At 43.3% G+C, this 23,043-nt stretch overlaps 1 protein-coding gene across 1 annotated transcript in view; it reads right to left on the reverse strand.

The window, feature by feature from the left end:
* The window catches only part of LOC139535875 (protocadherin-1-like), a 125,052-nt gene extending 102,252 nt beyond the window's left edge, over positions 1 to 22,800 (reverse strand). The window contains exons 1-3 of the mRNA XM_071335760.1: positions 22,150 to 22,800; positions 13,630 to 14,451; positions 10,889 to 13,075 (exon numbers count right to left, since the gene is read on the reverse strand). Coding sequence (XP_071191861.1) covers positions 10,889 to 13,075; positions 13,630 to 14,436 — 2,994 coding nt within the window. The 5' untranslated portion in view covers positions 14,437 to 14,451; positions 22,150 to 22,800. The remainder of the gene's footprint in view (positions 1 to 10,888; positions 13,076 to 13,629; positions 14,452 to 22,149) is intronic.
* Positions 22,801 to 23,043: the final 243 nt, after the last annotated feature.

Consider the following 23,043-nt stretch of genomic DNA (forward strand, 5'->3'; position numbering starts at 1 on the left):
CTAGAGATGAATGTACGTTGGTGCGAAAAGTGCAAATCAATCCTGAAACAACAGCATTGGACCTTGTGAAGATGCTAGAGGAAACAGGTACAAAAGTATCTATATCCACAGTAAAACAAGTCCTGTATCGACATAACCTGAAAGGCCGCTCAGCAAGGAAGAAGCCACTGCTCCAAAACCGCCATAAAAAAGCCAGACTACGGTTTGCAACTGCACATGGGGACAAAGATTGTACTTTTTGGTCTGGTCTGATGAAACAAAAATAGAACTGTTTGGCCATAATGACCATCGTTATGTTTGGAGGAAAAACGGGGAGGCTTGCAAGCCGAAGAACACCATCCCAACCGTGAAGGATGGGGGTGGCAGCATCATGTTGTGGGGGTGCTTTGCTGCAGGAGGGACTGGTGCACTTCATGAAGTCATGCGGAAGGAAAACGATGTAGATATATTGAAGCAACATCTCAATACATGAGTCAGGAAGTTTAAGCTTGGTCGCAAATGGGTCTTCCAAATGGACAATGACCCCAAGCATACTTCCAAAGTTGTGGCAAAATGTCTTAAGGACAACAAAGTCAAGGTATTGAAGTGGCCATCACAAAGCCCTGACCTCAATCCTACAGAAAATGTGTGGGCAGACCTGAAAAAGCATGTGTGTGCAAGGAGGCCTACAAACCTGACTCAGTTACACCAGCTCTGTCATGAGGAATTGGCCAAAATTCACCCAACTTATTGTGGGAAGCTTGTGGAAGGTTACCCGAAACGTTTGACCCAAGTTAAACAATTTAAAGGCCATGCTACCAAATACTAATTGAGTGTATGTAAACTTCTGACCCACTGGGAATGTGATGAAAGAAATTTAAGCTGAAATAAATCAATCTCTTCTATTATTCTGATATTTCACATTCTTAAAATAAAGTGGTGATCCTGACTGACCTAAGACAGGGAATTTTTACTAGGATTAAATGTCAGGAATTGTGAAAAACTGAGTTTAAATGTACTTGACTAAGGTGTATGTAAACTTCTGACTTTAACTGTTTCTATATATATATATATATATATATATATATATATATATATAGAGAGAGAGAGAGAGTGCGTTCGGAAAGTATTCAGACCCCTTTACTTTTTCACATTTGTTAAGTTACAGCTTTATCCTCATCAATCTACACATAATACCCCATAATGACAAAGCAAAAACAGTTTTAATTTTATTTATTTTTTTACATCTTTGCAAATGAATACAAATAACTTATAACTTATACAGTACCAGTCAAAAGTTTGGACACCTATTAATTGCAGGGCTTTTCTTTATTTTTACTATTTTATACATTGTAGAATAATAGTGAAGACATTAAAACTATGAAATAACACATATGGAATCACGTAGTAATCAAAAAAGTATTAAACAAATCAAAATATATTTTAAATTTGAGATTCTTTAAAGTAGCCACCCTTTGCCTTGATGACAACTTTGCACACAATTGAACCATTCCGTGATCTGTAATGAATGATTTGTATGAATGAGATATATGAACCCTGTCAACATGTTCCATAGCTTTCTGCCAACAGTTAAACAGCATAATGAGGCCTTCAGTCATGTATCAATAGAGGGTGACAATCATCTCCAGGGATAATAATGAGCTTTATCACACAATGACACACAGAAAGGCACAATTCTATCAGCAGAACAATAGCAGACACTATGTTGTGGCTCAGTGGAAATCTCCAAAGGGGACTGGCTGCTTCATATAATACTTATCAAATCTCAGGTGACATTTCATATGGCTGTAGATCAGAGACAATCGGTCCCAGGGAGATTTCCTGCAGTTTTTGATAATCATTTTGTTGAGAGAGCAAAAAATCCTGTGGTGCACCATCTCAGTCTTCGCTGGGAGTGCTTTGTTTACACTGACATGAATACAAGAAGGCGAGGTGAAAGATAAAATCTGATTTCTAAATCGGTAGGCATGGCAAGATAATGTTGGCTTACATGGAAACGTTTGCATATAGCAAATACAAAAAACACTGAGTTCAACAAATGAGTAAATTGAGAGCTGCATAATATTGACTGTGCAATGTAAAAACTAGGAAGCAAATACGGTTTATTTTCTACTTCCTAGGTATGAATAAAAAAATGATCAGCCTTGCTAAATTGCACTAGAATCGATAAACAATATTTGCGTGATATTTGTCATGCCTTCCATTGCCCACAACGGACCCTTCTCTAAATGAAAGTCCATACTGGGCCGGTGAACCTACATATTTTCCCGGATCCATCTGTATAATCTTTGCAGTTTTGACCATATGTTGATTGATACATACACTTTGTTACTACAATTTCATTATACTGTATATGCAATTTTTTCTCTGTCAATTATGATAGATTTGCATTCATCTTGTATGCACTGCACTGCACTGTATACTATTGCAGTACAGGCCCTACAATTTGCATTATAATAAACTATCAGTTGCCTGCTCGCTGTATTCCATTTATGAACAAGAATGCGTAGGCTTTGTACAGGCTGTACTGTAACTGCTCTACTCTATTGTGTTGATCATATTGAGTATTGGATTTTATAGTCCTCTTACTTTTGCCTAACAATGGGTAGTCTTCAGCAGACTGGAGCTGCTGTATTAGCATGGGCATGGTGGATCTGAGAAGATTAAGACAGACAGCTCCACAGCATATCACGGTGGCCCTGCTGCTCTCTCCCTTATCAGGCTTCAGCCCAATACACAGAACAACAGGGCTGAAAGAACAACAGCTAAGGAAGCCAAGCAATTAATTGCCTTCTCTGCCTGGCATCCCATTTCAACACTCAAGCAAAGAAAGTCTATTAGAGAAGCAGGACGATGATTAAAGCTCAACAATAATCACATATGAAATATACCTTTTATCCTGCCTTTAGTTAAATAGCACTAGACTGTAACAATACTATTGAAATGCAATACAAGTTGTAATACAGCCCTAGGCAATCTATGGGATTTAAATGTTGTATTAGTAGCTCGAATATTAGGCTAGTCACACGGGAATAATATATATATATATATCATGTACAAAGACCTTTTCCATGGCAAAAGCTTCCTGTGCTTATACAACAAGGAAGGAGAAGGGAGAATGAGAGCAAGTTAGAGGAGAGAGGGAGGCTAAAAGCAAAATAGAGAGTAAGAGCAGAAGCAGGAGCGAGAGAGTAAAAGCAAGAGAGAAGTGGAAAGAAAGGAGTATATGTAGGACAGGTGGATATAAGAGTCGGGGAGGGATGAAAGAAAGAAAGATTATAAGGGTGATGGAGGAGGTTGAGAGGGATGAGGCTGGCAGTTGGAGGAGAGGAGATGGTTCATTTGTCACTGTCAGATTGGTTTGCTTCTCCTTCATAAAAGCGAGGACCTGCCCCCCCCCCCCCCCACACTCCATTCAACCATCCTCCCGTCCATCCATTCACCTCCCTTCCACCCTACACTTGCCCCTCATTCCAGAACTGAAGACGAGGATCCACCCTGAGCTACAGTTCATTTTGCACACACAGTATTCTTTCTGCTTGCATGGACACAGTATTGTAACGACACTCAGTACAGTATATAGGCATATACCCAGAATGGAAAGTCCTAGTATGTTTAGCCTCGTTCCACGTAAAAAAAATACTTTACCGCTAAGCAATGCTATTGAAATATAATTTAGAACACAAATATAAAAACGTAATTGACAGAATTATCATATTGGAGTGTGTTTGTTAAGTGTTTGATAATAAAGTACGTCCATATAATCTCATTAATTCCTACAAAGCCTGAACGCCCTAATGAAAAAAAGACGGAGGTTGGAGAGGATAAATGGACGTTTTTCTTTAGTGAAGCAGTAGCTAATATGCTGGAAAAACAACGGTTACGTTTGCCCAGTGCACCCATGGCCCCCCTTCCCTCCTCCCTGTATGTATCCCTGATCCAGGAGCAGAGTGGATGCTGACATAGCACTCCTGATGCATCGCAGGCAGAATTGGACAAACTCATTTATTGGCTGAGAGTCGCCTGCGACCACCTCCATGTAATGAATGGTGTAGTCTACGTCCTCAGTGAAAACCTCTCTGTCGAAGCAGAGAAAAAAACCTATTTGGCATGGCATATGTGGCAACCAGACTTAAGAGCTGGAGGCTGCAGGTTCAATCCTCAGATGGGGACACCACTGTGTATCCTTGAGCGACGGTAATTAACCTGAATTGTCTGTGGTGTGCACTCAACTGTGTAATATGTAAAACCCAGAGATATATTATTCAGCCATGCTGGATAATGATGTCTCCTGAGCAATTAAACAACTAGGGTAATATTTTTATTATGATTTATGTGTATTATTACAGGTTATGTGTTTGTGTTGGGTCCTCTACAGTGGTCTCCTCCAGCCAAGAGCTGGTCCAACAGTGGGAGAGTGGGAGAGCTGGTCCTATGGTGAGAGAGCGGAAGAGGAAGAGTATTTTACCACCAATAGACAGAGACACTGAGGCAAATTACCCATCTCATGCCTCTCTCCCCCATTCAATCCTATCTCCTTATCGCCTCACATACTACAGTATTTATCCAATTTTCTTGCTTGATTTAAAGCACTTTAATTGAATTTCATCATCCAGACAAGTGTTTTTAAACAGATAATTAACACTGGTGCTTCGTCCATCTCTCTCTCACACACACAAACCCACTCATCTCTGATCTTCTCCCTCTCCATTTGCCCTGTGTGGAGATAACAGTGTAAAACCATCATGAAAATAATATCTCTCAGTAGGCCTAAAGCACAAATATCTGAGTAGGTAATGGTTTGGTAATGTCAATAGAGTGAAAGGAGCTCCATTTGGTAGAGAAAAGAAATGCATTAATAACATAAAAAAAAGTACTTCATACTGTATTAAAAGGATTTCCAAACATGATATTGAGATGAAACCATAACATTGAGAAATGTTAAAGACTTCAGGCACTAGCTATCCATCATACCTACAGTAAATCAGTATTCCCCAATATAATCATGATTCTGCTGCATACCAATTAAGCAACGGACAGATATCTTCAAAAGGTTAATCAAGACTGAGTTGGAGCACCCTGATAACACCTGCATGCCCTATAGGCCCTAGCCTGAGGAATATTAGCCTACACCTTTAATTAAAATACATGAGCTGATCATTACTTTTCACCGTAGGCTAAACAAATACATTCAGAGCCACATTCATGCATTGTAAGCCGAAAGAGATTGAAGCACATTAACATGTCTCAGAGAAGCATGCACAATAAACTGCCCTTTTGACTAAGAAACACAATTAAAAGCTTGGTCGCATAGGCCATTAAAACTGAGCATGGAAGGTTTTGTCTTCATCTATTCGAAGGCTTCTTTTCATCTGTCATGCTGGAACATATTGAGTTCAACAAAGTTGTGTATGACTGTGATAGAGGCAGGCCTAGCCATCAGAACAATTCCCATTGTCATAGATGCTAAGTTCTTCCCTATCATCCCATTTTCAAAGATTTATGCAATTAAGTCATGTTCTTCAGGGCCAACATGAAACAGCAGAGAACATCTTTTTGCAGCAACCCAAGAGACAGCAGGGTTCAATATTTATGAAATGTTTTAGTATCTTTGGTCCCTAGTGGGGCAAAGACACAGAAAGAAATAATGATCACTTCTCATGTCAGCCAGCATTGGTCAGCAAGGGAAATGAAATTATGCAATTACTTATTGAAGAGTGTTTTTTTTCAGGGCTTTTGGATGATTTTGAAAAGTGGATCATTATCCACAGCGATGCACCAGGAAACAATCATTTACGGCCAAGTCAGGGAATCAGCTATTTTGGATTTAGAAATTCCCAATCGCTGTCTTAAACACGTCTGCCTTTCAAAGATTTGGGTCAAACTCATCAAACGTAATTAGCATTGCACTAATCACTCGAGAGGCAGTGTGCAGAGCCCTCACAGCTGCATACAGTGTTCCCCCAGAAATGAGTACAGAGAGGAGGTGCTAGAGGAGTTGCTAGTGAAGGTGCTGTATGTTGGAGTGCAGTTTAGTGGGGTAAACTTCAAGACAAGCACACAATACACTATTTCTGATGCATTCTGTTCTGCTTTTAAGTCAGAGTATATTACATTATTCATGACATTCATCTTTAATGTTGGGCATTTTTTTCTTGGTTACATGACGTTTTACTATGGGCACCTTATATAACCGAAGTTGCTGCCAAACCCAGACCTCATGAAAGCAAATCAGCCTTAATGAAGAATATGTAATCAACTTCAGAGATAAAAACACTGTAAACACATGAGAAAACTAATCAGTCATGTGCATAACGGTTACCAATAAAATCTACACCACAACAAATACTGCCAACAATCCATGTCCTGGCAAACTTATTGAAACACTGTATAAATTGATATTATCATATTAATAAAGATGTATTAAAATGAGCCTCATGTAATCAGATACCACAGCATAACGAATAAAAATCCATTGCGTGTAAAGATTTCCAGTGAAATATAACCTTATGCTGACTTGGGTATTATGCAAAATATGACATTTAAATCTACAATTAAATAAATAAGCTTGATTGAATCTGTGTAACTGGGCACCTCTGTGGCTGAGTGGCCTTCAAGGTGTATGTGTGACTGTATACTTTCCTAATGGGTCTTAATGGATTTTATGGTGCTCTATACAGGACCTCTAATGGGGTTACATGTCGGACGGGTCTGTTGTTCTCCTCCCCACTTGTCTGTCTCTGTCTGGGTTCCTAATATGACCTGTAGACAAATACACACCCTTCCCTCTTCCTTCATTTTTTCACCTCTCACTCATTCACCCCTCATCTCATCCCATACCCCCCTCTCTCTATCTCTCTCCCTCTCCATCACTCTCTCTGTGTACAAGGGATAGAACACCTCTGCAATGTTAAACATTCTGGAGGTTCTGTATGTTTCCATTGGTATGCACCATCCTGATGCTTGGTTAGACAGTCTAGTCTGGGTTTTTATCTTTTTCAATTCCCTCACTGCAGAGATGGGAGCGCGTTCACTGACTAAGTAAACACGATAGCTATCTGGTCTTATGAAAACAGTTCTCTTGAAAATTAGCTTAGTTACACAATACACAGATTTCATACTGCTCCAAGTTACAGACGAGAGGAGAATGAACAATATTCAGAGTTAGAAAAAGTGAAGAATAGAGAGAAGAAAGAGTGCAAGAGAAAGAGAGGAAGATATAGGGAGATGGGGAAGAGAGAGGAGTCTAGAAGTTAAACCAGCAGGAGAGAAAATACCGTGGCACATTATTGTGGGACGCTTTGGCGTTAAGCTGCTTATTGATAAAAGCACTAATCCGCCTGGCAGAAGGTAAGGAGGCTGGGATGTGTGGTGATAAAATATCTGAGCTAAAGGCAATGCCATCAGGGACCTGAGCCTCCACAGAGTTTTACCTAAAGGAGCTTCTCTTTGTATTTTTACATAAAAGTGGGAATCTGACCATGGGCAGCCCACAGAAAGCATCTGTCTGCAGAGAAATGAGAATGGAACATAGGTAACCAAAGGCTTAGCTTTACATTAGTTTCAGATAGATGCTGGGAGAGTGTCACTTTCTAATATTATTCCGAATGCATCAACAAGCAAGTCAGCATTGCCAGGTAATTTGATCAAATTGACATGGAGAAAAGGGAGTCATGTTATAAGGGAGCACATTGGGCTTGAAGATCATTATCATCGTCATTTTTCCTGTGTACAGGTGCCACATATTAGTTACCATGACAACCTGTCTGTACATTTGCTCTGGCTAGGCTGTGGGTTTGAATGTGCCCTGGAGCCTCACTTGGTCATCAAAGGAAAGTTAGTTGTAAATTGCCCACTTCAACACAGCGGCAGTGCAGAGTGCACTGTCATTTCACTTTACATTCTCACCATTCACACCCAATATAGGGTCTCCGAGACCAACCATCCCCGGCAAGTCAATCTCTGTGGTCATCCACATTTGCCAATCCCTTAATGCAAGGCCAGGCCAGCCAATCTCAGATGGCAAGCCTCGACTATTCTGTCTAAGAATGCTATGTCAATTAAATCAATCCCTGTGTCCCGGTTCGAAGACCCTCAATTTCATTAGAGTCAGTGTGCTAATTGAAGTCGTTTGCTTCTCTGCTTTCTTCCTTGTCCTCACTGTGTTGACTCGATCACCCCAGTGGGAGGCTTGCTGTTGCTCCAGGTGTATTAGAATTACTCATTACCTGGTGAATTTCCCTCACTGGGATATCTCTCTCCAGTATCTACTAACAAAATATTTGCTGACAATTGATCGGTCTTTCCCCTCAAGGTAAATTAGGGTCTTGGTCTGCTATGAAATACTTCCTCCTAATTCTACATTGTTTCCTGCTACAGAGGATGTTGGTGGGAAATGTCTGGTAGTGTTTTGAATCAGATAGTAGAAGATGTCTCTGCACTATGTGTGTCTGTGTCTGATAAGGGTGCTATCCAGATGGATGGATCGAGAGAGAGGGTGGGGGGTGGAAACAGAGAGAGAGAGAGCAGAAGAGAGAGAAAGTCTGCATCATGGATGGCATGGATTTGCTCTGAACTGAGGGTTTATGTGGTCTCAGAAAGAGAGAAAGTGAGAAACAGAGTATTAGGTGTGACAGCATTGTAAAACATCTGAGGAGATGGAGAGGAGATTCTGCTTCTGGCCTCGCCCCTTGAAATGCATCTATGCACCTCTCAGATAGTGAACTCAAACTGGGGTAATCCTAGCTCACAGGGATGCCTAGAGTTCACCCAGTGCATGGCCAGTTTAATAATAAAGTAGGGGTAATTAAGGCTAGCCCTGAATCCTCTGAGAATCCTTCAGGTTGGCTGGAGATGGAGTTAGCTAGCTGCCCACTGCAGTGCTGAGATGAAGGCGGAGCCCCACAGGGGGACAACATTTAGCTATCTCTGACTAATAAGGCATTTTAATTGCGTGGATTTAATTTAAGTACAGATTTACGGCTTCACAAGCGCTCCTCACGCCCACTTACAAATGAACTGGGAAGGCCTTTCCCCTGATCTTTCTCTGTGTGCTAATATCTCTCACACTGTTTATTTCTCTCCTAAGGAGGAGGGACACATCATTAAAATGCTATTTGAAAAAAAAAAAAAAAGTCAGATCTTTGGCCCAACCGGGCTAATTATCAACACTCTGGGCTCAATGTGAGCTAGTGGTCTCCCCGTTAACCACCACGTAATTTCACACATTCGGAACGAGGGAGAGCGTGTTGGGAAAACCCATAGATACATATCCCTCAACCCAACCGTAAGATCCCACCTCGCCGTTACATCTCACTCACTCAAATAGGCTACACTCACACAGCTCTGTCCAGGCTTCAGATCATGTCACTGGAAAATGAAGTGGTTGTTTACTCTTAGATATCATCCTCCATGTCAAACATGCTTGCCCTACATCCAGTTATAGGAGTTAAAGAGAGAAGAGGTGAAACCACCAGAGATATAAATATGTGCTGACAGAGAATGGCAGCACCAGTGTGTTTACATTCAACACTGCCAAAATCTTTGAGAGGCTCAGACACCTGAGCACATCTCCACTGAAAATGTGAGTCATTGTTGAGAGCAGCCTGGTTGACTAGAGTAAGCTCTCCACTCCACATCTGTCACTCCGCTAGGCAGCGACTTTATTATTTATTTGGGTAAATCTGTTCTTCCTGATGTGAATGGGGATGCCATACATGGAGGTAACATCTGCTAAGGTATGTCACATGAGTTTCAACATCTGTCCGTGTTTTTGCGCCACCTGTCAATCAAATCACACACATCTCAAAACACTATACACAGTCATGCAGAGAAACACAAACACAGAGATGGAGAGGCTAGCGTGATGCACAGGTGCACACAACACAGTAGCAGTAGCGTGTAGCTGGACTAGACATTTATATCCTCAGATATACCCAAAACCTACCTCGACACAGACATACTCGCATAGACCCAAACAAACAACCCACTGCTGGGCTACATTCCATTGTCACTTTGCTCACATATGCTGTCCATCACTGACACAGTGGTGACAGTGGGTGGCTGTTCTCTCTTCTAACTCTCTTCGCCCACAGGGGCTTGCAATCGGCCAAACTGTCAGACAACATCTGCTGAAACTACCAACCAGCCACTAGCCAACCAGTGGTAACTGACTGGGCTAAAGTGTCACACACATATAAAGAGCCCAGTCACCCATTTCCCCTTAACAATAGGATCAATTCTTGAACATACTGTACCACGCAGGTTAAGCTAATAGACTTGCAGAGACGCACACAATCAGTACATACAGTATGCACAAGGACAGACATACTGTCCCTAATTTCTTTTTGCAATTTAATCCTCTCTGAGCCAATTAATATTTATGTTTCCATGGCAATGGTAGAAGGGTCAGAGCCTAGCCAGGCGGAGTGGAGTGCAGTGTGAAGATAAGAACATGTGACCTGTATGGTCTGCAGGACACGAGGTCAGGCAGAAGTGGAAGTAAGTCACTCAGACATGGACCTCGCCCTCTTCCTCATCTCTCATCACCAGCTAGCTTAATGAACCCGGGGGAAGAGAGGAGAGAAGAGGCAGGAGAGGCAGACTCCTCTCCACCTCCCTAAAAGAGACCAAAAGCTATTTCTTGTCCCCTTTCTCCCTGAAAGTGAATGTACGTTATCCTAATTGCTAAAGCCTTTTTGAAGTACTGATTGTGTGTGTAAATCAAGCGGTAAAAAGCAGGCAGCCAAGAGCATTCTGAAACTACTGCTTGATAATTTTTCTGGTGGAATTTCCAAGCTTAAGACCCCCATCAATAGCCTTAAATATCACAGCCGTTCAACCACCTCCTACCACTGTCAGAGACAATAATAAATAAACTGACTCTTACCTGTTTGCTGTTGTACTTTGGCTGGCTGGCCTTGTAGCTATAATCCGAGTACTGGTCTGAACCTGTTGAGTTGTCATCTCCTCCAATCCCTACGAAGGTGTTAGTGGCAGGGAGGTCCTGGACCACGTGATGCTTCTGGGAGGCCGAGGGCGACTGGGCCTGCAGCTGGATGGAGGGCAGGGGAGAGTTGGACCGGTAGTGTCTGCCCAGGTCAGGGCTACCTGGAGGATATGTCAGGGGCAGGTGGATCCTGGGGCTGTTGTTGACCCCATCCAGGTTGAACTTGAGACTCTTCTGGAGGCTGACCTCTTCCTCCTCTCCCAAGGGCTTAGGGGACTTGGAGGGCTTTCCTTTCCTGCCCTTCTTGCCTTTGCCGTTCTTGGGCCCCTGCTTGGGGGTGTAAAGGTCCTTGGTCTCCTTCTTGCCAGCCTGGTAGCCACTCTTCGTCTCCCTCTGAATGCGGTGGCGGATAAACACCACCACCACAATCACCATGACAACGCCTGCCACTCCAGCCAGGCTGCCGTACAGGATGTTACTGCGCTGGGCGGCCAGGCCGTAGTCAGGGTCACCAGCGATGTCTGTCTCCAGAGGCGTGTAGAGACTGTGTCCCACCAGCGCCTCCACCAGGCTGACGTTAGAGATGGTCTCATTGACGAAGATGTGCACCAGGGCAGTAGTGTGGCGTGCAGGCTTGCCTCTGTCACTCACCCTAACCACCAGGCGATGGAGCCCACCATGTTTCTGGGTAAGCTCCTTGGCCAGGGTGATCTCCCCAGTAGTGGAGGAGATGCTGAAGAGTTCATAAGGGTTTCCTCCAGTGATGCTGAAGAACAGCTCTGCATTGGGCCCAGTGTCCAGGTCTTCAGCTTCTACTAGCTCCACACGGCTGTCTGGGGAACCTAGAGGGGACAGGTGTCTGAAGGATGAGTTGGAGGGCTTGGTGACCACAGGATCATTGTCGTTTTCATCCAGGACATTAATGGTAATGCCTACATAGGAGGACCTGGGAGGCTCTCCCCCATCCACGGCCTTCAGACGGAAGCTGAAGCTGCTCTCCTTTTCCCGGTCAAAGGAGATGCTGGACAGGATGGTTCCTGTTCCGTTCTGAACCACAAACCTTCCTCCGTCTGGCTCCACAGAGAGCTGCACTCTTGAGTTCTCTCCCTGATCTATGTCCAGCACCGTCACCATACCAACAGCGCTGAGTGGGGGCATGTTCTCCAGAACAGAGAAACTGTAGCCACTCAGCATGAACTTAGGGTCGTTGTCATTGCGGTCCAGTACATTGACCACGACCGTGGCTGTTCCTCTGTGACTGGGGGAGCCTTTATCGGCCGCGGTGACCCTGAACTCATAATGTGCTCTATGTTCTCTGTCCAGAGGGCTTTGTGCCCTCACCTCCCCTGAGTCAGGGTCAATCTCAAACAGGCCTCTAGTAGATGTGTCTGCTACGATGCTATAGACAAGCTCTGCATTAGTGCCACTGTCAGGGTCTGTGGCAACCACGTCCACAACCTTGTCCCCTGGCTGGTTCTCCTCTGCAAAATTAACCTCGAATAGGGTCAGGGAAAACACTGGAGAGTTGTCATTAACATCAGTCACCTGCACCTTTAATGAGTTAGTACTGGAGAGTGCTGGATTGCCAGAATCAACAGCCACAATCTCCACACGGTATTCCCTTACCTTCTCATAGTCCAGTGGGGTGGTGGTCTGCAGGAAATATTTTCTCTTGTTGTCAGTGGACGAGTCACTGGCTGGGCGCAGCTGGAAAGGCACGTCCCCTGCCACCACACAGGTGACCACTGCATTCTCCCCCTCGTCCCTGTCAGACACCTGGACCAAGGCCACCGCCGTGCCCACGGGCATGTCCTCTGATATGTTGGCCACACCGTCACTGTGGCTCACCAGGCCAATCCCACGGATCTCCACAGCAGGGGAATTGTCATTCTGGTCAGTCACCTCGATGGTAACAAAGGTCTTGGAACTTTTGGGTTGGGGACCTTTGTCTCTGGCCACTACGTAAAATGTCAAATCGCTGATTTCTTCCCGATCCAAAGGCCCTTTGACATAGATGATGCCAGTGGAGTGATCAATGTGCAGGAGTTTTGGCACTGGATCTAGCGCCTGGTGTAGCGTATATTCTATCTCTCCATTGGGGCCCATGTCAGAGTCATTGGCTTTCACCTGCAATCAGAGACAAGGGATTATGTAAAACATGGAAATAAGGGTAAGAATTCAGGGATTATGTTAGCAAATGGAGGTATGGGTAAGGGGTTTAGGTTTGTCATTGAAGTTAGCTTACAGCAGGTGGGAGATAAGCAAGGGCCTCTAAATGTGCATATTAAAAATATTTTGCCATAATATGAAAACACACCATCTCAGCTTCAGAGACACATGCTTGTAAAGAATGCAAATGTCAACTGAGGTTTTTTTTCAGCTCAAAAACTGTAAACCAAAACACCCACTCAGGAAGAACATTTCCTGAGTGGACTAATTGTTCAAAAAACTTTCAAGAAATTGTCTCTGCTGCTTTTGGCAACAGTTCAATAAGATGCCATTCTGAGAACATTCATCATGGCATTTCATCATGGTAAAGCTTAGAAACCCAGCACTACATGCCAGATCCTAATGAGTTGTGGATATACAAACCACTATGTCTTCTCATAGTAAGAGTTGTATAAATCTATACAGTAGCGTACACAACACACTGATCACTCGGCAAGATTTAAATGTTATACCTGCAACACAGAGTGTCCCACAGGGCTGTTTTCTGACACCTCAGCCTCATACGTGGCCTTGTCAAACTTTGGCGCATTGTCGTTTGCGTCTGCAACCACCACTCTCAGCAAGGCACTACTGTAGCGCTGGGGGTTACCTCCGTCCACAGCCTTAATGTTCAGGTCGTAACTGTCCTTGAGCTCCCGATCCAGACTTCCCAGGACGATGAGTTGGGGCAGCTTCTCTCCCCTGTCCTCTGCCACTTGCAGGCCGAAGAGAGTTGCTGCATCTGGCCCCGCGGTTAGGGCGTAGTCGGCCACCCTGTTCCTCTCCGAGTCCCTGTCTGTGGCCAGGGGGATGGAGAACAGCGCCCCCATGTGGGTGTTTTCTGGGACAGAGATGGTGAGCACGGGGGAGGGGAACTGCGGAGTGTTGTCGTTGATGTCCTGGACCTCGATGCGACCCTCGATGAGCCTGGGGCTCTGGTTGTGGATCAGGTCTGTGACAGACACTTCAAACTCCAGGAAGCAGGGCTTGCCCCTGACCATGCTGCGGCAGGCTCTCAGTGTCTCCCTGTCTATGGGAATTTCTGTGGTAAAGATGTCCCCTGTCTTCCCATCTACACGCAGGTATGGAGCGCCCACCTCTAGCTTGTAAAGGTGACCAGAGTCTGGCAGGCCCTGGTCTGATGCCAGGCTGCCTATCAGCGTGCTGGGCGGCTGCTCCTCCTGGACACGGTACAGGATACCAGCCTCAGCCCAACCACAGAAATCCAACACTAGGACCCACAACAAAACCGCTCCCAAGTGCAGTTCCATGAAGTCCATCACCAGATTACTTGCCTGCAAAGAAAGAGAAAAAAAATTACTTACATTTTTTACTTGGGCTTAAGGTTTATCAGATATATTTAATGTGCTCTGAAAACAACAGTTATTCAACAGCCAAAGTTATACATGCAGTACAACATGTTTTCTCCCAAGCGCACCATTGTCACTGTAAAAATGTTTGACTCTCAAAAGTTTATATATAACAGGGCCTTTTCCAAAATGCCAATTTTTGCAGTTATTGAAACACAATGGTTCAGATGTTGGAGCTTTTCTCCTCGTCTTAGTGCTGTACAGGGAACATATAGAGAGCAATGAGCACTCAAGCTTATATTTTGAAATCAACAATTTAACCATTAGGGATGATAATGTCAGCAGCTCTGAATTTCAGATGATTTCCCCTCCGTAATTTTTGCCACATTAATTAAACCCATTGAAAATGTAGCTCTTTCAGCAGTTTGATACTGTTTTCAATCACTAACACAGATCTTCAGCACAGTGCTGAGGATATCAAAAATGACAAAAGCCAGTATTGAAAACGTATGTAATACATATTTGATTTCCAGAGCTTACACAGAAGTGAAAGTAAGTAAAGTGAAAGAGGCCCAGTGTACATTACAGCAGCTGTACAATACAATGCAGATCCAATGCACAAGCCTTAAAGAGCTTGTAGAGTGCGATGGTTCAAGGTTAGAGAGCCTCCTAGACATAATTAAATGTGTACAGAAGCAGCTTGTGGACCCAACACCACAGAAAAGATCCAACACCGTTGAAAAAAAACACACATTATGTTTCTTAACCTCGAAGACATGATGTAACGACGAGACTGAAAGCTTCAGAATCTGACTGATCGAATACTAGAGCGATACTAGAGAGGTCTGTTCCACCCAAGGCTCCAGGTGCAGCACCCAGAGTCTCCCAGAGGCAGCCACACACCATTGTTTGGCTTCATGTGGAACATGTTGCAGATTAGGCCTGGCCTACGCCTTATCACAAAATACAGCTTTACTTTAGAGCTGATGAGATATCCATCCTACTCTGCTGTTATGGCCTAATTTACACATTGTAATGTTCATGTTTTATTTCTAACCTGCTATGCCTCCTCATTAATCACTACCCACTAGTTTAACTTCTGATTTGATCCATATCTCCAAGCAAAAGAATTCACTATTTTTGGGGGCTGCAAATAATTTCAGACTTTAATTATTTGCTGCATGAGAGTTCTAGCAGTATGTATCAGAATTCTACACCTCCTTGCATGTAACATTGTTCCAAAGCAGAGCAAAGCAAATACGTGTTCAAACTAAACAGCAAAACACAAGCATGTATAGAAATCCAATTAGAAATCCAATTCTTCTGAATCCAATAAGATTGGAAGTGCAGGTTATTGATGCGCTAATTGCTTAGTTATTGATGTGTCCCTTTTTACATTTGCAGGGCAGCCTCCAATCAATGTGGATTGAATGATAGCTTGTGAGGTAAAAGCATGATTATAAAGTACAATGTAAAGCACCATTTTTGAAACCATAGACTACAACTACACACAAACTAAATATGTTGCAATCTATTGAGATGTAACATATAAATGACATCGGAGGAGATCAGAGAAGATATTACTTTTCTAGCCTGATATAGACCATGCGGTGACAATGTGGAGACAGATTTAAAGGCAAAGAGAGCTAGGTAATCTAAAGTGCATTATCATCCTGCATATCCACCCTCGCTGATAAAGACAGTCATCAAGTTCAAAAGTTATGATCCAATACAATGTCTGTGGACTGTGGACTGTGGATCGGTCTCCGTTCGTCCCACCGTCCGTTTACTTTACTAAGGAGCATGATGAGAGCTGCAGTGAACTGAGCTACTGTACTAGAAAGATCTAAACGAGATGGCCTCTATGCCTTTTGTAGATAGACCTAATAGTAATCATAAACAAGCCGCATCCTCCTCCAAGTCAGCCATCCATTTGCAAACAATAGACCTAATATCCAGAACGACAGTACTGTATTAACTAACGTGATAATAATTCAAAAGCTTCTTGGATGACTTGTCTAAAACAGATCCAAAGAGATCCCAAATACTAGAAGCTAAAATAAATCCTAATAAATAAATACTACCCTCTAAATTAAGCTAAATCCTATAATACCCACCCCCAATAAGTGTCAGGAGTCTCCATACAGTGAATGAATGTCTCTAAGAGGTCATTTAAAGTCTCCTTAATAAAGCACCAACCACACTTCCCTTTAGATAAGAGACTCTCCAAACACTCATTAGAAGTGATCACATCATCACTTACAAGGAGATAATTACAACAATAGTCTTTCAACAGTCTCTTCTCCAGATCAGGTACACAAACATTGTATTCTGTATGAGTGTGTGGACTGTAGCAACTCGGATTATAGTCACACATCCATTGTCAGGAAGTCTATGGAACCCAACCTCAATTCCAGATTAGAGGCTATAGGCTACATCAAGTAACAAACGTAGTTTACTCATACCTATGAGTGGACTCTACTCCACTGAAGAGTCTAAGCCTAGTTTCCATTTCAGATAAGAGTCTATACGCTTTCGTATAACAGATAAGAGCAGAAACACAATTACAACTCAACCTGGACTGCAATGAAGCGTGCTTTTGAGGGCCGCAGCACTGCAAATTGGGAGCATCCCCTCAACAAGGGTGAGTTCAACAGCACTGGAATTTTGGAAAAGCCAGAGCGGGTAATGAGGGAAATGGCTTGTGCGATATTCAGCAAAGAAAATAAATGAAAAAAATCTCCTGCAATTGTGATATTAAATTACTCATGCGGTTCCAGCTGTTTTACAAGTTAACATTAATAAAACATAATCCCAGAGTTCAGAATCTGTATAAAAGTGGATTTCTATCATATTGAGTGAGACAAAATATTTGAAGAAGAATATCAGCTACTAGCCATTACTTGGTCAGAAAAGCAACCCAGGGATTCTGTGTGTTGAGTTGTGCTCTGAAATCATGTCTTTCCATTCATCAAAATGCCATAGAGATTATAACCTTTGGCATGCAGTGAAATGCAGTGAAAAATTATAGACATGAAAATGATCTTATCCTGATGTTTGTCAGCTATTTTCATTATCAGCTGCAGCACGAGCAGCTTTTATCAACAGCTTGTACAAGCCATTCTGGTGACATCTGTCTTCCGTGTGTCTTCCGTGTGGCAGTGACCTTTTCTCTTCCCCCACAGCCTGTTCACTGAAAGATCATGATCATCAACAGGTTATGGGATGAGCCTCACCAGCTATGCATCATTAACTGACTCATCATTCCTCTGCTTCACAATGATTGCATTCCAAATATACAGTACAGTAGGCCTATATTGCTATGGAACTAACGGTTTTCATTCCTTGGCTTTATGCCACATGGCAACACATTTCTCTTTAAATCACCCTGTTACTGTCACGATCGTCGTAAGCATACTCGGACCAACGTGCAGCGTGATCTGCGTTCCACATATTTATTGGAGTGAAACGCACACAAAAAACAATAAAGAATAAACGATAGGTGAAGCTCATGCAGTGCTCACAGGCAACTACACAGAAACAAGATCCCACAAAACACAGTGGGGAAATGGCTGCCTAAATATGATCCCCAATCAGAGACAACGATAAACAGCTGCCTCTGATTGGGAACCATACCAGGCCAACATAGAAATAACCACACTAGATTACCCACCCTAGTCACACCCGACCTAACCAAAATAGAGAATAAAAGGCTCTCTATGGTCAGGGCGTTGAGATTGCCTGCAATGACAACAAGCTCAGTCCGATGATGCTGTGACACATCGTCCCAGACTACGACGGACCCTCCACCTCCAGATCGATCCGGCTCCAGAGTACAGGCCTCGGTGTAACGCTCATTCCTTTTGACGATAAACACAAATTAGACCATCACCTCTGGTGAGACAAAAGCGCGACTCATCAGTGAAGAGCAGTTTTTGCCAGTCCTGTCTGGTCCATCGACTGTGGGTTTGTGCCCATAGGCGACATTGTTGCCGGTGATGTCTGGTGAGGATCTGCCTTACAACATTACAACAGGCCTACAAGCCCTCAGTCCAGCCTCTCTCAGCCTACTGCGGACAGTCTGAATACTGATGGAGGTATTGTGCGTTCCTGGTGTAACTCGGGCAGTTGTTGTTGCCATACTGTACCTGTCCCGCAGGTGTGATGTTCGGATGTACCGATCCTGTGCAGGTGTTGTCATACGTGGTCTGCCACTGCGAGGATGATCAGCTGTCCGTCCTGTCTCCCTGTAGCACTGTGTTAGTCGTCTCACAGTACGGTCATTGCAATTTATTGCCCTGGCCACATCAGCAGTCCTCATGCCTCCTTGTAGCATGCCTAAGGCACGTTCAAGCAGATTAGCAGGGATCCTGGGCATCTTTCTTTTGGTTTTCAGACTCAGTAGAAAGGCCTCTTTAGTGTCTTAAGTTTTCATAACTGTGACCTTAATTGCCTACTGTCTGTAAGATGTTTGTGTCTTAACGACCGTTTCACAGGTGCATGTTCATTAATTGTTTATGGTTTATTGAACAAGCATGGGAAACAGTGTTTAAACCCTTTACAATGAAGATCTGTGAAGTTATTTGGATTTTCACAAATTACCTTTGAAAGACAGGGTCCTGAAAAAGGGACGTTTCTTTGTTTGCTATATATATATATATATATATATATGTATATGTGTGTGTAAGGTATGCGTAACTGGCTGCAGGGAAGTCAGGCGCAGGAGAGCAAAATTGGGTAGCAAACGGAGCCCTTAATTACGGCGAACAGACACACGGCACTAAGAACAATAAACAAATACGGGTTGACATAACCCGGCGCAAACCAGTCTGACGTACACATACACATAACAACAAACAATTCCACACACAGACATGGGGAGGAACAAAGGGTTAAATAAACGTCAAATAATGAGGGAATGTAAACCAGGTGTGCGGGAAAACAAGAAAATCAAAAATTAAAAGTGGATCGGCGATGGTTAGAAGACCGGTGAAGTCGACCGCCGAACGCCGCCTGAACAAAGAGAGGAACCGACATCGGCGGAAGTCGTGACAATATATATATACACTGCTCAAAAAAATAAAGGGAACACTTAAACAACACAATGTAACTCCAAGTCAATCACACTTCTGTGAAATCAAACTGTCCACTTAGGAAGCAACACTGATTGACAATAAATTTCACATGCTGTTGTGCAAATCCAATAGACAAAAGGTGGAAATTATAGGCAATTAGCAAGACACCCCCAATAAAGGAGTGGTTCTGCAGGTGGTGACCACAGACCACTTCTCAGTTCCTATGCTTCCTGATGAGACAGAGTCTACAACCCACACAAGTGGCTCAGGTAGTGCAGCTCATCCAGGATGGCACATCAATGCGAGCTGTGGCAAGAAGGTTTGCTGTGTCTGTCAGCGTAGTGTCCAGAGCATGGAGGCGCTACCAGGAGACAGGCCAGTACATCAGGAGACGTGGATGAGGCCGTAGGAGGGCAACAACCCAGCAGCAGGACCGCTACCTCCGCCTTTGTGCAAGGAGGAGCACTGCCAGAGCCCTGCAAAATGACCTCCAGCAGGCCACAAATGTGCATGCCCTGATCACGCCCTGATCTGTTTCACCTGTCTTTGCGATTGTCTCCACCCCCCTCCAGGTGTCGCCCATCTTCCACATTATCCCCTGTGTATTTACACCTGTGTTATCGGTTTGTCTGTTGCCAGTTTGTCTTGTTTGTCAAGTTTACCAGCGTTTGTCCTGTCAGCACCTGTCTTTTCCCAACCTCTTTTTCTCGCCCTCCTGGTTATTGACCCTTGCCTGTCCTGACCCTGAACCCGCACGCCTGACCATTCTGCCTGCCCCTGACCCTACCTGCCGTCCTGTACCTTTTCCCTTATCTGGATTTCCGATCTCTGCCTGACCTGACCCTGAGCCTGCCTGCCGTTCTGTACATTTGCCTCTGTTGCTGTAACAAATATTGTTACTTCGACACGGTCTGCATCTGGCTCTTACCTTATCCTGATAAGCACAGCTGAAAACTGTTGTCCTGATTAAAGAAGCAATAAAACTGGCCTTCTTTAGACTAGTTGAGTATCTGGAGCATCAGCATTTGTGGGTTCGATTACAGACTCAAAATGGCCAGAAACAAAGACTTTTCTTCTGAAACTTGTCAGTCTATTCTTGTTCTGAGAAAGGAAGGCTATTATATGCGAGACATTGCCAAGAGACGGAAGATCTCGAACAACTCCCTTCACAGAACAGCGCAAACTGGGTCTAACCAGAGTAGAAAGAGGAGTGTGCACAACTGAGCAAGAGGACAAGTACATTAGAGTGTCTAGATTGAGAAACAGACGCCACACAAGTCCTCACCTGGCAGCTTCATTAAATAGTACCCGCAAAACACCAGTCTCAACATCAACAGTGAAGAGGCGACTCCGGGATGCCGGACTCAGATTTGTATATTGTATATATATACATTTTTTGCATTATGTGTGTATTGTTCTGTATTGCTCGGTATTACTGCACTGTTGGAGCTAGAAACACAAGCATTTCACGCCACCTACGATAACATCTGCGAATCTGTGTACAGGACCAATATTGACATTTTTCAGAGCTGATCAGATTGGTCAAATGACCAATTAGTTAAAACAAATATCTTTGCCTGTCGGCAGCCCAATTCTGATATTCTCCCCCCCCCCATCACTAACTGTTTTTTTGACCAATCAGATCAGCTCTGAAAAATATATTGTTAAAAAATCTAAGACCAATTAGCGGAAGATCAGATTTGGGCTGCCTGTGAAAACACAGCCTTAGATTCTCAGACTAAACTAATTCCTGTAGAGCTAGTTTATAGACTTCATATCGATTTGAGTAGCCAGCCTATAGACTGTATATGCCTATTGACAAGACAACAATAATGTATTAGCTAATCACCAAGAGAATAAATCCTTACCCATACTCTGCCCATGTGTATTGTTGGTCAATATATGTGGGAGGTGTAGCCCCTATGAAGGTACAGTATGGACAGAACATAGGTGTGAATCACTAATGAAATGCTTCCAGTCTCTGTAAAATAAAATGATGCACTGAAGAGCTGCGTCTTGAGTCATGTATAACAAATCATTCATTGTTAAAATTAGTTTTAATATATTTGGGCTGGTAATCTTGATAGGCGATGCCAAACGAATATGGTCTGTATGTCTGGTCAGTATCTCCGATAGGAGATCTCTTGCCCTCACTGCGGGAAGTGGGGGGGGGTGGGGGGGGGGAGGTAGAGTGATGACTCCATACCTTTAAGGGCTTTTAGTCACACAAGTGTCTGATTCAAGCTCTTGCAACGGCTTAATCGGATTCTCGGGAAACGAACTAATGGGCAGTGGTTTGCATTATCAATATTTTAATGTGTAAACATGTACACTAGGCTATTTAGTGACTGACTGTATGTAGCCTTATCTGTATAGAACTAGGTGGATTACCAGCATTTGGTTATTTGTTTTTTGGATATAACACAGATGCTGACCTAAAAACAAATGTATTAGCAATTATGCCTAAAGCAATTAATGATCTTAACATCAGGCATAATAACCCATTTAGAAATAGAGAAAGAACGGCTGATTTTTAGTTTAAACATGACATACTGCAGAAGCATTTCTCTTGGATGGCATTATTCTGGTTTTATGCAAATATATTTACCTTTGCCAAAGACTTAGGATCCTCTTCCCCGGTGGTCTTCCGCGTAACACAAATCTTGCCTGGGTTTAGTGTTGTTTTTCCTTCTGTCGTCCCAGAGGCAGGTATCTAACCCTCAAACCTCAGTCTCAATGAATGATTTCAAATACTGTATCACGAAGACGAAAAAATCCCCAGTTGAGAGAAAATCCATTAGGACCATAGATAACTTGTCATTTAAATTCGAGGAATTCATTCCCATGTCATTATGCAGGCATCAATGTTACCACTGGCAAAAAAACGCTATTTTTATGACCGAGAAAAATACCACAAATCAAGCTATCAAGATATTTTTTTCGTTTTTATAGATAGTCAATAGTAATGAACTCTTTAGGATTCTGGCCGTGACGTTCTATTGCTTTTCTCTACTCTAAAATAATGTTGCAACTGCACCTTAACGAAGATATGCGCTCATCTTTGACGTATGGTACAAGTTTCTCAACCATTGCGAAATACAGATTCAACGAAAACGCTTTTAAAATGTCACTAATTTGTCTTCATCACAGAACAGAATATGTCGCCGAGAGGAGTAGCCTAAACGAAGCACGTTTGCTATGAGAAAGCCAGTTGGGATCATTTTTCAACACTTGCTCGCTCTGCTCTCTAGACCGCGCATCAGAGCGTAGGAGGAGGTGGAGCTCCAGCCACGGAACCGCTCTCAGTCTCAGCAACTTCTCATCCACATCACTTTATGCCACAGGCTGAACACTGGACAATGACTTGAGACTTACACTGGGATTTTATCAACTACCGAAATCATAATGTTGGAACTTCCACACTAGGCTATATGTTAAAAGAAAGGGTGGCTGAAATTAATTCTTATTTTAGGCTACTTAACCTCATACATTATTGGTTATA

This window comes from Salvelinus alpinus, chromosome 1, assembly GCF_045679555.1.
Source record: "Salvelinus alpinus chromosome 1, SLU_Salpinus.1, whole genome shotgun sequence".
In the NCBI taxonomy this organism is placed as follows: Eukaryota; Metazoa; Chordata; class Actinopteri; order Salmoniformes; family Salmonidae; genus Salvelinus; species Salvelinus alpinus.